Genomic DNA, 12,538 nt, shown 5'->3' on the forward strand with positions numbered 1-12,538 from the left:
ACAAATGTCCTTACTTTTAAAATGAATGGTTTGCTTAATACAATTAACAACATTTTGTTAGACACACAGCGATTAGTCAAAAGTGGCGTCGGCAAAAAATGGAGGTGATGCATGATTGGACATGCTATCCCCCCTACATAAATTTTCACAGATTCCCATTTTTTCCATAGACAAGTATGCTATTTCACCTCTCCCATACCTTTGAAAGGATTTGCTTTCCTTTACCATGCAGCTTATTGTCAATAGTTAGAAAGTTGGTATATCAATTTAGATATGATTTCTCATGCATGTTTAGTCATACTTTATCTAGATGCTGCTTTAGCTAATTTGTTATATGCTTAGTGTAGTTCTAAAATATCGCTTAATTTTTCTAAAATTACTTTCGTTTTAGAAATAAGACGACCGTGTGAACAAAATTATGCTTGCTTTAGTTCTTTACATGTCACATACTCAACAAACGGATGAGAGATTTAATATAAACAACGCGACCACAATATTATAAAACATTAATGACATCTCTGTAGAACATTCAAGTTCAATAGCTAGGTGTACATCACTGACTAAAAGTAATTGCTATTGAAATAAAAATACATAAGTAAGAGCCTTATGCAGAGTACATAATAACATAGAAATGAGTCAAATTCCAAAGGACTACTGCTAAATAATATAAAGTTTAACAAGTTTTAACTCAGGAATAAAGGAATCATCTTTCTAAAATAGGATTTGAATGTGAATGATTAAAACACAATTTTTGAGACTTTAAATCGATTTTTTCACGTCACTAATCAAAAATTCCATACGTGTATATTATTGCAAAAGTCAGTTCAAATTATAAAAAGACCTTTGTTATTGAATAATCCATTGTAAATTATCAATACATTTTAATTATCAACTGCACGCAATTGTAAATACTTATGAATAATGAAAAACGCTATACATATAACAGTAAAGGATGCAATAAAAGTAAACTTTAACACTGTTAAACTAACATATGATCTATAGTATAGTTTTGAAAGCTCTGTGTTGCATGAATCAACAATTCACAAAAAATAGATTCGGTCGCGTTCTTCACGTTTGTAATTGATCATGCGGCGTGCATAAATTAAACATTTGTTCCTTTTTTAAAACTTGACGTTACTAATGTTACTAACATCCATCTTATTGTTGCTAATGCGTAAACCTAAGTTAGCATTGGTTGGTAACAAAGTGTTGCACAACGAGTCTACGATAAAGACACACTATGTTTCACCAATACCAATTTAAAGTCTTATCTCTAACGATAGAGTCTCACGTTTTGAAACGTCCTCCATGTTTGCTAAATTTCAACATGCTACGGTCGTTTACTGCATAAAAACAACAGCTTCCATTACTTAAATTTATAAAAGGTTATTTTATGCTTGAGCAGAAGCACAACACAAACAAAAATACACGAACGCAACCAGAAGTAAACTATTTTGAGTTTTCTCGATAAATTCCTTAGCATTTCTGATTCAAGTAGTGCTCCAATAAAATTCTAGCTTAACATTTTCACCCGACGGTTTATTGATAAGTTGATAACGATATTTTTTCGCGACGCTTTTGTGGCAAATCCTGGTTTTTCGAATATTGTGTAGGATTGTTTATTGAATATGTCCTGAAAAATTTGGCTATGTCTGTGAATATGGAAAGCCATATTATTGAGACTAGACAAACTGGAGAGAAGAGAAAGAATGTTTCTGATAAAAATAATAAAAGCAAATTTAAGTTTCAAAAGTTGACAAGTTAATTTTTTGTGGTTCCTAAATCTACGGATATGCAGAAGCAAAGCTGAAGTTAAAAAAAAGTTTTACAAAATTTCTCTTTAGAATTTGGGCATTTGCTAAACCTCAAGGCCACATTTTTTTGTTTTTCCATTTTACTTGTTTTGCCCACCAAGTAAATATTCTTCAAAAAAAGCACTGGCTTTTTCGCTGGATACGTGTGGACGATAAGCGTAACCGCAAAAAAACATTTGCGGATACGAACGAATCCGGATACGTGTGGACGGGGCCTAAGATGCCTTGATCATTGTCCACCAAGAATTCTTTTCATTGATTCGTAATGATTCTTCATAAGACACAAAGAAGTTCTTTGTCATCTATTTTTGCTTCCTCTACATTCAACTTCATTGTAACCAATGAATCAGATGTGAATTTGTGGATCACCTGGAATCATACCAAGTATGGATTTGGTGAGATGCGACAATAATAATGATATAATCATAAGCTATTGTTGAACAAAAATTTCAAGGTAGGAGCAAATCTTAGCACATTGTTCAACACACTTCTTTTATCTTGGTTTTGAAGTAGTAACCTGTTTACTATGATAATAAATACTTCACTTACAGAAGTGTTAAGTAGTAATTTAAAACTGTTTGCATAAATCCAACTTTCCAAACCCATTATAGTTGTCTACACTATACAGTCAGTCTAATTGAGCAGGCAAGCAGTTTAATAATTATTTTTATTATACGGCATATACCATAGTTCTCAATAACTTTGCATGGCACTGCATTCAATTTCAACACAACTCTGTTGTAAACTTTTCCTTCATCTTTAAAAAATATGAACATATTCTGCCCCATTTTTGGGAGGTAAACTTGCTTCAAATCACGAGAGTTTAGCTTGATCATGATACAAGGTGGATGCAAAACTCGATAAAAATTGGCTGCTTCACCTCGTCTGGCGAGCGATAAAGTGAAGAACAAACAAGACTGGACCAAAATAACTTTAAATTAAAACTTAGTAGTAGAAACACTCTTCAAATATCGTGTTAAAAACAAAATAGTAAAACTAATACTGTGCTAGTTACCGGAGTCATGAAATGTTTCCTTTCTGTCGCTATTTCAGCGTCCGCAAACCACGGAAGTTTCCAGATTGTTTAATATATAAAATTTTAAAAAACTGTAAGTTGTCTCTATAATAACTGCAAACTGTGTGCAGAGCACTTTGAAGAGTGTATGTTTCTAATATTTGAAAAATCACGATTAAAAGTCCTGGCTAAGCTTACATTATTTAATATTCCAAATCAACCACGTGCTGTAGGCCAGAAACGAAGGGCAATTCACAAGGAAGAAATAGTTAATTGTCAATTAGGTATTTCACTATATTATGGAATTAAATTAAGCAGTTTTTACTAAGAGACACTCAGATTTAGGCACAAAAAGACGTATAACAGAGGCAGAGGTGTCAAGTGTTGTAGTACATGATGTACCAACTGTTTCGGTGGAAGATGAACCACATTCACATAATGAAAAAGGTATATGACACATGCAGTCAAGATGATCTCAACCAAACAATTTAAATTTGTTTAGTTATTTGATATCTTGAATTTTAACAGATGGAAAAGACACAGAAATGAAAGATTTCTGCTGCGAAACACCTTCTTCACTTTCAAATGACACACCTAGAAAAAAATCAAAGGAGAATGCTGAAAGTAAAGCAGCAAGTAATTGCAAGGCTTAATACAAAAGTTAGAAAATTTGCAAAAAAGGACACATCAACCAATCAGTCAATTTATGCTGAATGGAAAAAAATACCAAATCTACTGGCTAATTTCATAGTATTGCAACTGAAGTTACATTCAACAAAAAAACATGGAAGAATGTACTCACCAGAAATGAAGTGCTTAGCAGTTTCATTATATCATGCTAGTGACAAAGCGTATAGCCTCCTCGCCAAGCTGTTTATTCTGCCAAACAAAGTCTTTAATTAGACGGTTTGGAATTTCACGAATTCCAATAGCAGCTGGTATTCCTCAGGCAATCTTAAATCTGTTGAAAAAAAAGTGTGTTACATGAATGATATGGAAAAGCTGTGCACTCTTTTTGTTGATGAGATATCATTAAAAACACACCTTTACAACAACATCACAGAAGATAAGATTGTTGGAGTAGAGGACTTTGGTGGATATCGAACAAACAAATGGGCAACATCAGGTCTTGTATTCATGCTGCGAAGCATATCTGGAGGTTGGAAGCAACCTTTGGGGTATGTACTTGTTAAAGAATCTTGTCCAGTTGATGTTTTGAAAGATTTCATCAAAGAAGTCATTCGCAAGCTTGATTTGATTGGGTTGAACATTTGTGTGGTAATATCAGATATGGGGTCAAACTTCTACAGTATGTCACAAAAATTGAATGTCACCAACGAGAAGCCATAGTTTTTGCACAATGGGAGAAAAATATTTCTAATGTTTGATCCTCCACATCTGCTCAAGTGCACAAGAAATAATCTCATAAACAGCACCTTTCAATTTGGAAAATATTCAGTTGCTGGAAGGACATTGAAAATTTTTATGAGAGAGATAAATCTCTATCAATTAGAGCAGCTCCTTAATGATACTTAACATTTCAAAAGGTTTGGTTGTCATTGTTCACGAATAGAACCGAATAACATTAGACTATTGTCAAAGTAAATATATTAGTTGAAACTGGTGTCATAACAACTTATATTTGTAAATTTAATGAGCGTTTATCAATTATACGTTAGTTCTGAATGCACATTTCACTGACGACGTCTTTGTTATTTTAGGTTTCAAGTTTGGTGCCGACTCCATAACAGGTAACAAGCAGACACTAACATGGCATCGAATTTTGGAGGCGTTTAAGTTTGGGTATGCTTATCGTCCGTTCATTGGTGATCCAGAATTTTATTCTAATATTGACAAAGTACGTTTAAGACAACAGAAATACATTATTTTGTGTATGTAGTGATAAACGAACGAAAGAGAAAAAAAAAATTTTATAAACCCCAGAAATCATGAAAGTAACAGTCGATAAAGTAAAAATTCCTTATATCATATAAAATATAAACATGTTTACTTTCTTAGTATAATATGAAACATACTCCGAATAAAAAGTTCATGTTTAACTCAATATGTAAGGAAAAACAAGTCAATTCTATGTAGACTCTGATGGTGAATTCTTAATAAATTCGAAAAATTACTGTTAAAATAAAAAATTGTCTTGTTTTTCTTGTCTTAAGTTTCTTTTCTCAAATATTGAATTAAACAAGAACTTTTCATTCGGATTATGTTTCATTATAATAATATTACTTTCTTAAATTGGTGATTTTTATTTTGCAGTCAGAGGATGTTCAAATAAATACAACATATGCTGAAGATTTGCGTAAAAATATATGGAACAATGAAACACATGATAGTTTTTACTATGAAAGCTTTTACTCCACCAGAAAAGACTCTGGGACTACACATGTATCAGTAATTTTGTCAACTGGAGATGCTGTGTCTGTCACTAGCACAGTTGGTTATTTGTAAGCATTTTTATAGTTCAATTTGAAAGCTACAACTTTATCTCATTGTATTGGCTACGGTGATCGAGGGTCAATTACCACTCTTTTACACAACTGTATTTATTGTTTGAGCTTAAGGATCATGCTAGTATTTTACACAGTTAACACTACACTGGAGCATTCAAAAATTTTCCAATGGAAACACAACTACCTCAAAACCCTGCATGCATCTAGCAGTTTGCTTTGCAACCTCGCTCATTTTCATTGTGCTATTTATAACCACAAGCAATTACTTTTTTTTATTCAGTTTTGGTGCAAAGATTCGATCCTATACAACAGGGATAGTCTACAACAATCACATGAGTTCATTTTCGTTACCAAACACATCAAAAATTTATCAACCAAAAGCGTCGAAAGCCAAGTTCATTCAGCCTGGGAAACGCTCTGTATCAACAGCTTGTCCAACTATAGTTGTTGATTCAAAAGGTGACGTGAAAATGGTTCTTGGTGGTTCTGGTGGATTGAGAATAATAACTGGTGTGGCTATAGTAAGTAACGATGATTCTGTTTTAAATGTTTGTATCTTGTGCTCTTTTTTTTATCTTTCACTGAACGTGTCACGTGGTTAGCCCGCTGTAACTGGAAACTCTTTGGTCGAGCAATATGAAAAAGTATCCATTATTACAAATACACGATATTTCTACCTCCAGAGCACCCCATCCCACTCAACTCCCTTTGACAGTAATAGTTCATTTTACAAGCGATAAGCAGTACATATCACTATGGATATTATTACATTTGTCATTTCTGAGTTTGTTATTTGTGAATCAAATCATTCGAAAGTTCATGGAAACGATACTTTTTTAGGTTTTGTTAAATAAGCTTTGGTTTGGTTTGAGTTTTGAGGAGTCCATCGAAACAGGTCGCTTGTATCATTAACTGTTTCCTAATACAGTTTAAAATGAGAAAAATTATATTCATGACAATATTCCAGAGTCTGTTTTCATTGGCTTGAAGGATCTGGGACACAAAATGAAAGGATCACGATGATTCTCTGTCGTTCAAGGAATTTATAGAACTAAATCGGGATACCTATTCACAAAATATGATGCCAGAAAAGGTGGTGTTGCTGTTGTTTTGCCGTAACAATAACGTTGATTAATTAAGGACGGAGGAGTGAATAAAGGATAGATAGTTAAAGAAGCCCAAATCTTAAAGAATCTTTTGCGTGATGTCTTTGATTGAGACTGTGAGACTCGATGCATTCTGTAATAATAATATAAATATCAATTTCTACATAGTAATAATAATAATATTTATTTTTTTCACGAAATTTGTTTTATAAATGTCATTTTATAGTATTTTTTAGTGAACATGTTGACCTCAAAAAAACATACATTAAACTGCTCTAAATAATAATAACATATATTTGCTTGTAATTTTTCAAATAGATCCTTCGTTTTCTAGTTAATTTGTTTACTTAGTGATGCTTTACTATGTTAGACACAAAAATGTAGACAAGAAAGTAGACAAGTAGACAAAAATTTAGACAAGTGGCATTTGTTCACCAGTGGGCTATAAATGGAACATAAATGCTACTGTAAATATTGTGTTGACAGTTGGCGGTAGGCAGGGACAATGGGTGCAACATTTTATTAATAATCTTGAAGAGATATATCAAGAAACCAAAGATGAATTCCTAAATGTCATCATTATCCATTTTCACACTAAAGATATCGATATCAAACATGCTTAGGAAAAGAGTCGAATACGCCGATATGTATTGCTCCACATGAAGTCTAAATTTCATAAATCAATTCGTTTACAGTATGCTATGACTGTGGTGACAAATCCAAATGATATTGTATTTGTGTGTGATTTACACTTGTCCATGCCTGTCATTATTGTTGATCATATACGTAAGGTGAGATTAGTTATATTAAACGAACGTTAGGTAAAATAATAATGAATTAAAAATTAAAGTACCAAAGTTATAATTTTGATTGTAGCTTATGGAATGCTTAGCAAGTAGAAATGCTCACCTACTATGCATGCTGCCACATATATCATATTGAAGAATTAAAGAGTGTTTACTGACTTACTGTATCTGCACAGGCTTATGGAAACCTTTTACGAGAACTTTGGAACAGATCAGTTCAAAATTGAGGCCGAATGTCGACCAGGTGCAAGTTCTTCAAAAGGTCTCCTTCGTTTGCAAACACAGTAAACATGGTTTATTTTTTAAGTGAAGAAAGGTAGAACAATAACAGTCATTAGTTCACATAAAGTTTAAAGAGTTTTTGACCAGTGTCAAAACCCAGATTATTAACAGTTGAATAAAAATTAGATAGAACAAGGTTGATTTTGTTTGGTATTGGTCATTTGTATGTTATCATGAATAATAAGAATAATAAACAGAACAAACACTGTCGTTACTTTAACTAAAATATAGTTAAACACTGACAGAGAATGTAATGTAATGATAAAACACTTTAATATCTTTCATTTAATGTTTGGTATGTGTTGTTTTTTAGCATTGTATTCAGGGAAACAACCACATTTAATGCACTCTTGATTCGTCTTGACTGTTGTTATACTGTGAACCATCCCAATAGGCGTAGGAAGCACGATGAGTATGGACCTATAGCACTGTACAAGTCAGACTGGGATAGGTAAGTACTTTGTATGTATAATGTAAGGTATCAATAATCAAAATAAAATAAAATCTTGGCATTTAAGCCACCAAAAGGAAAACTTGACCTATTTTACAGGGAAACTATTATTGTATGATGTGTAATTTTGTTACTTTGCGAAAAGACTACATTGATACTCAAAACAATGAATTTAAAAGATCAAACATGGAAAATATTTTTTTCCATTTAAAATCTATTAATCTTCTGGGTTAAAAAGAGACTTATATTATTACTTTCGAGTATTATCTCCTTTTATAATTGGTGGCATGGATGTGGAATGATTTAGGCATGCCTAGGCTGCCGAAGACTGGGACCTAGTAAATAATTTTGGCAGTCAGCCTGAAAATCGAACGCCTGAAGGTGCTTAAATTTTTTCATTTTTATCACACAAAAAAAGTGAATGTGGAAAGATTCAGAACAACAGTTGCCATGAAAATTTATTGTCGCATGGAGATTGAAAATTCCTTAAAAGGGATATCATATAATGCCGGCTGATATCTGAATAATAAAATAAAAAAAATACATTGTAATAATATTTTTTATCCGGTTCATTCCTTTGATGTGTGCAAAACTAGCTGGTCAGCCTTCATTTACCATTGAAGACCTTTGTATAATTTCAATGTCTGTCACTATGCCAAGCCCACAGGTGCATGGAACATTGTTAGCTACGTTGATGCAAGCACAAACGGTTTTCCTCCATTGAAAATGTATTGCATTAGTGAGGTTAGCACAGTGATTGGGTTTCGAAATTTTACAGTAGTTTAATTGCCAAACGTTGTTTTTATATACACCCTGTAGAATGCTAATTAAGGGGCTGTTTACATGATCCCGGCTAACCGGGATTCAGTGAGGCGTAAAATCATTTCGATGCATTGAGAAGAGTCGAAACTTCAAGCGTAAAAATTACAACTGTTTGTTAAGCGCCGCAAGTAATGCCTGTTGTAATTCTCAAATTAGGCCAAATTTGTTGTTCGATTTCTAATGTTATGTTTGTAGTTATTAAATCAGAATATTGTTAAAGTGCTGAAGAACATTCATCTGACGATAAGTATTAAATCTTTTCCATTTGCCAAAATCATTTAACGCTTGGCTGAATCCCGGCTACCCGAGATCATGTAAACAGCCCCTAAAAGAGATCAAATGTTAATGGTAATAAATACAATAAGAAAATTAGATGAAATTAACCATCTAGAGGGTTTAATAAATCATTTTTGACATCAATGGACCTTTAGAATTTGCATGATTCAGCTATAGTTGTTCCCCAAGGAGACTTAAATGTTTGGGATTTGCTATTTGCTGTAGCTGAAGTATACGTTTTTATTTATATTGTATTAAATTGCATTTACCGCTCTATGGGGATTAATTACTTCTAAAAGATGATCATGCAAATTCTAAATTTGACAATGTACAATTGACGACACACCTGGTAAATGACCAATCAGAAGACAACACGTTTACAACACACCTAGTTACTGACCAATCAGAATACAACAACTTCGTGAAACTTGGGCCATAATCTATGACTAAGAACGTGCCATTTGAACGTGAAAGTCTGTAGTTGCACAAAGAATAGTTAGCCGAAAACGAAATTATTCCACGGTGAAATATCTCTTGGAGTGCTTTGAAAATATGTTCAGGTAAATGTCTTGTTTTAAGTTCTTTTGCATTGAGTAAACATTAAATTGGGACACTACCTATGATATTCATTAATGCAAAGTGCAGTGTGGCCTTCCCATAAAGTTTCCGTCTTAGTAACTTTTGTTTCCTCTATGCTTGATTTTAGACATGGACATTCTTCTCTTAAACGACAATTAGTCATCAAATGAGATTGAGAAACAACGAACAAATATTGGTGTATTCACCATGATCGTAGACTCCACAACTAAAGAAAGTGGTTATTGTTCACAGCGGTTGAAGAGAATTGTGGCTATTGTCAACCAGTTCCTCGACGCTCATCTAAACATAAGAACAAAATACAATTCTGTAATTTGGTTGAAATTCTTCTTCCCTTGAATTACATTACTAGTGAATAAAATGTTCATTGTAAGTATGTTATCAATGTTTTTCATTATGGAAGTAGAATAGTGTGAACTGACATTGACTTCAATTATCCTATGTAGAGACCTTCTGATCAAGAATGGACAATATACGTACTTTAAGGAAATCCTCTGAACAATGATCAAGAATGAACCGCATACTTTAATGAAGTCCTCTGAATAATGCTCAAGAATGAACAATTTACTTTAATGAAGACCTCTGAATGGTGATTGAGAATGAGCAGTTTACTTTGATGAAATCCTCTGAACAATGATCAAGAATGAACAGCATAATTTAACGAGTCCTCTGAAGAATGATCAAGATGAACACTATACTTTAATGAACTCTTCTGAATAATGATCAAGAATGAACAATATACTTTGATGAAATTGAAATAAACGGGACTTATAATGCCCTAAAGACTTTCTCTACAAAGAATGCAAACGCTAACCACTTTTCTGGAGCAAAGCATCCATCAGCCTAACGCCTGTTTCCCCATGCAAAAGTGAATCTTATGAACTTTTCTAAAACATTTTCCTGGGAGTTTTCCTGCTAACATCACGACTGGTCAATCAATCGCAATGATGGATAAAACCACGCCGCTATCAAATGCCCAAATCTCAACATTATTTAATTGAAAATTTTTGTAATAAAAACATGGAATTTCTTTAACACGAAAATGAAAAACCTAAAAATCCTAATTTTCCGACTGGCTGTCGATATTTCCGATTTAATGCCGTAGACGACATGCACAGTTGCAAGAAATGGCCAATCTTGTTTCTGTGCTTGCCGTCGTCGACATAAAAGCGGTGATGTTTGTCAGGTAGCCTGAAAATTGGATACGATGGTTTCACCATTAACGTTCTGAATTTTTCAAAAAATTATTTTGGGATTTTTTGTGGCTGTCTATGCTCAACATCCGATCGTTTCATCTTCACAATTGGCATGAGATTTGTCATTCATCGTAGTCTGTCGTCGAACTTCCAAGGATTCGTCGAAAACCGTAAATGTAATAATAATTAACCTTTTATTTAGCTAGGCCTGTTAACAGGTCAAATCTCTAATATAATTCGGGCAATAGCCACAACAAATCCTGGTGTTCAGTATATTCCACTTTAAGGCTATTTTTTTAATGCAGGAATGCAAATAAATATATTTAAAGAAATTTACATCTGCATTTTCAAAAATAGTCTTAATTAAGAGGTAATAAAAGTGCTCTTTTGGTTAAAATAATCCAATAGTGTTTATCGGTACTGCTTTAATTTTTTTCAAAAATTGTGTCTTAGTAAGGGTGAATTTGTATCAACTATTCTAAGTCTGTGACTTGCATGCAACAATTGTGTTGTTCCATATAATTTACCTTCGAAAAACCTCTGTGTGAATATACTGCATTAAGGAGCTACGCATGATCGCAGCGGTTGTTGCTTCGCAGAAGGATAGGCAGGACCATAGGTTAGACTCGGAAATGCAAGTGAAGTATGGCCCAAGGAAGGCAACTTCAACTTGAAGTTAGTGGGTACAAATGGTACCTTAGCGTAGAGGATGCAAATAGCATCTGTAAGAAGACCTTTGAAGATTGGATCAAGCGTGCAAGGCCTATCGAAGACCAAGGGATTGTCGTGGTTATGGTGGAAAGAAAAATATCTCTCTCCAAGTACGGTAAGAGCATGCAGTCGTTGTAGTTGGCCAATTTCATGAACGGCTTTCTACATTGACTATTAAGGCACTCCTGCATGGATCCCCTATAATGCATGAGTAGTTCAACCCACCCCGGTTGGAGGTCGCCCGTAGGTGCAACATGCACTAGGTTAAGTTAAGTTAAGGGCATGATGGGTTACCTCCTTCAAGGGGCATTCCTTTTCAGGGCGGAATTCCGGTGCCATGCGCAGGTAGGAAGTTTAGATAGCTTAGGCATGCGCTGTAGTTGCAGCGAGTAGTTGCTACGCTTAGATAATGAGTATGGGGTTAGAACCTTTATAAATTTAAAGGATGAACTCCACTATCAAGAGAAATGACTAAATTTTTCAAAATCTTTCGAAGGAAACTTTAATCTTGTCAGTCATTTTCAAATCGACAAATTGAAACTCAAATAGTCTTCAGTTTGTCAAGACATTTACAGTTTAGGAGCGGCGTGGCAATTACTGTAAATGTAAAAATGGATATGTTGTTTTCTTATTAAGAAAACTTCATTCCTGGGAATTTCGATGCGGCAAGCCACAGCAAAAACAGGCATAAAAAATGTTTAGTACACCAGGTCTAAGTATGCGGAATGGCTTCATATTAACCAAACTAACACGAAACATAGTTTTAATAAAAGCACATTGTTTGTTTTCTTTGATGGTTACCATGAAGACAAACCGCAGACGTTGTCACATATGATACAAAATAGTTACACGATGGTTTCCATGTTCACCATTCGCGTTGCTATGTAGTCATCTATGTGATAATTGTCAAACTAAAACATAACTTAAATCAAGCGCTGCCGGTTGTTTGGTTAAACCATCCACGGTCCCTCGGTAACCAAACTTAACGTGTGCT

The 12,538-nt window shown here is 33.8% G+C and overlaps 1 protein-coding gene across 1 annotated transcript; it reads left to right on the plus strand.

The window, feature by feature from the left end:
* Positions 1-4,295: 4,295 nt before the first annotated feature.
* Positions 4,296-5,815, plus strand: LOC124457244 (glutathione hydrolase 1 proenzyme-like; the record flags this gene model as incomplete). The annotated part of the gene is made up of 4 exons (XM_047007525.1): positions 4,296-4,376; positions 4,551-4,687; positions 5,104-5,291; positions 5,578-5,815. Coding segments are annotated over exons 1-4 (585 nt in total), but the record flags the coding sequence as incomplete, so codon positions are not given.
* Positions 5,816-12,538: the final 6,723 nt, after the last annotated feature.

This window comes from Xenia sp. Carnegie-2017, unplaced genomic scaffold (genome assembly GCF_021976095.1).
Source record: "Xenia sp. Carnegie-2017 unplaced genomic scaffold, XeniaSp_v1 HiC_scaffold_6, whole genome shotgun sequence".
Classification (NCBI taxonomy): domain Eukaryota; kingdom Metazoa; phylum Cnidaria; class Anthozoa; order Malacalcyonacea; family Xeniidae; genus Xenia; species Xenia sp. Carnegie-2017.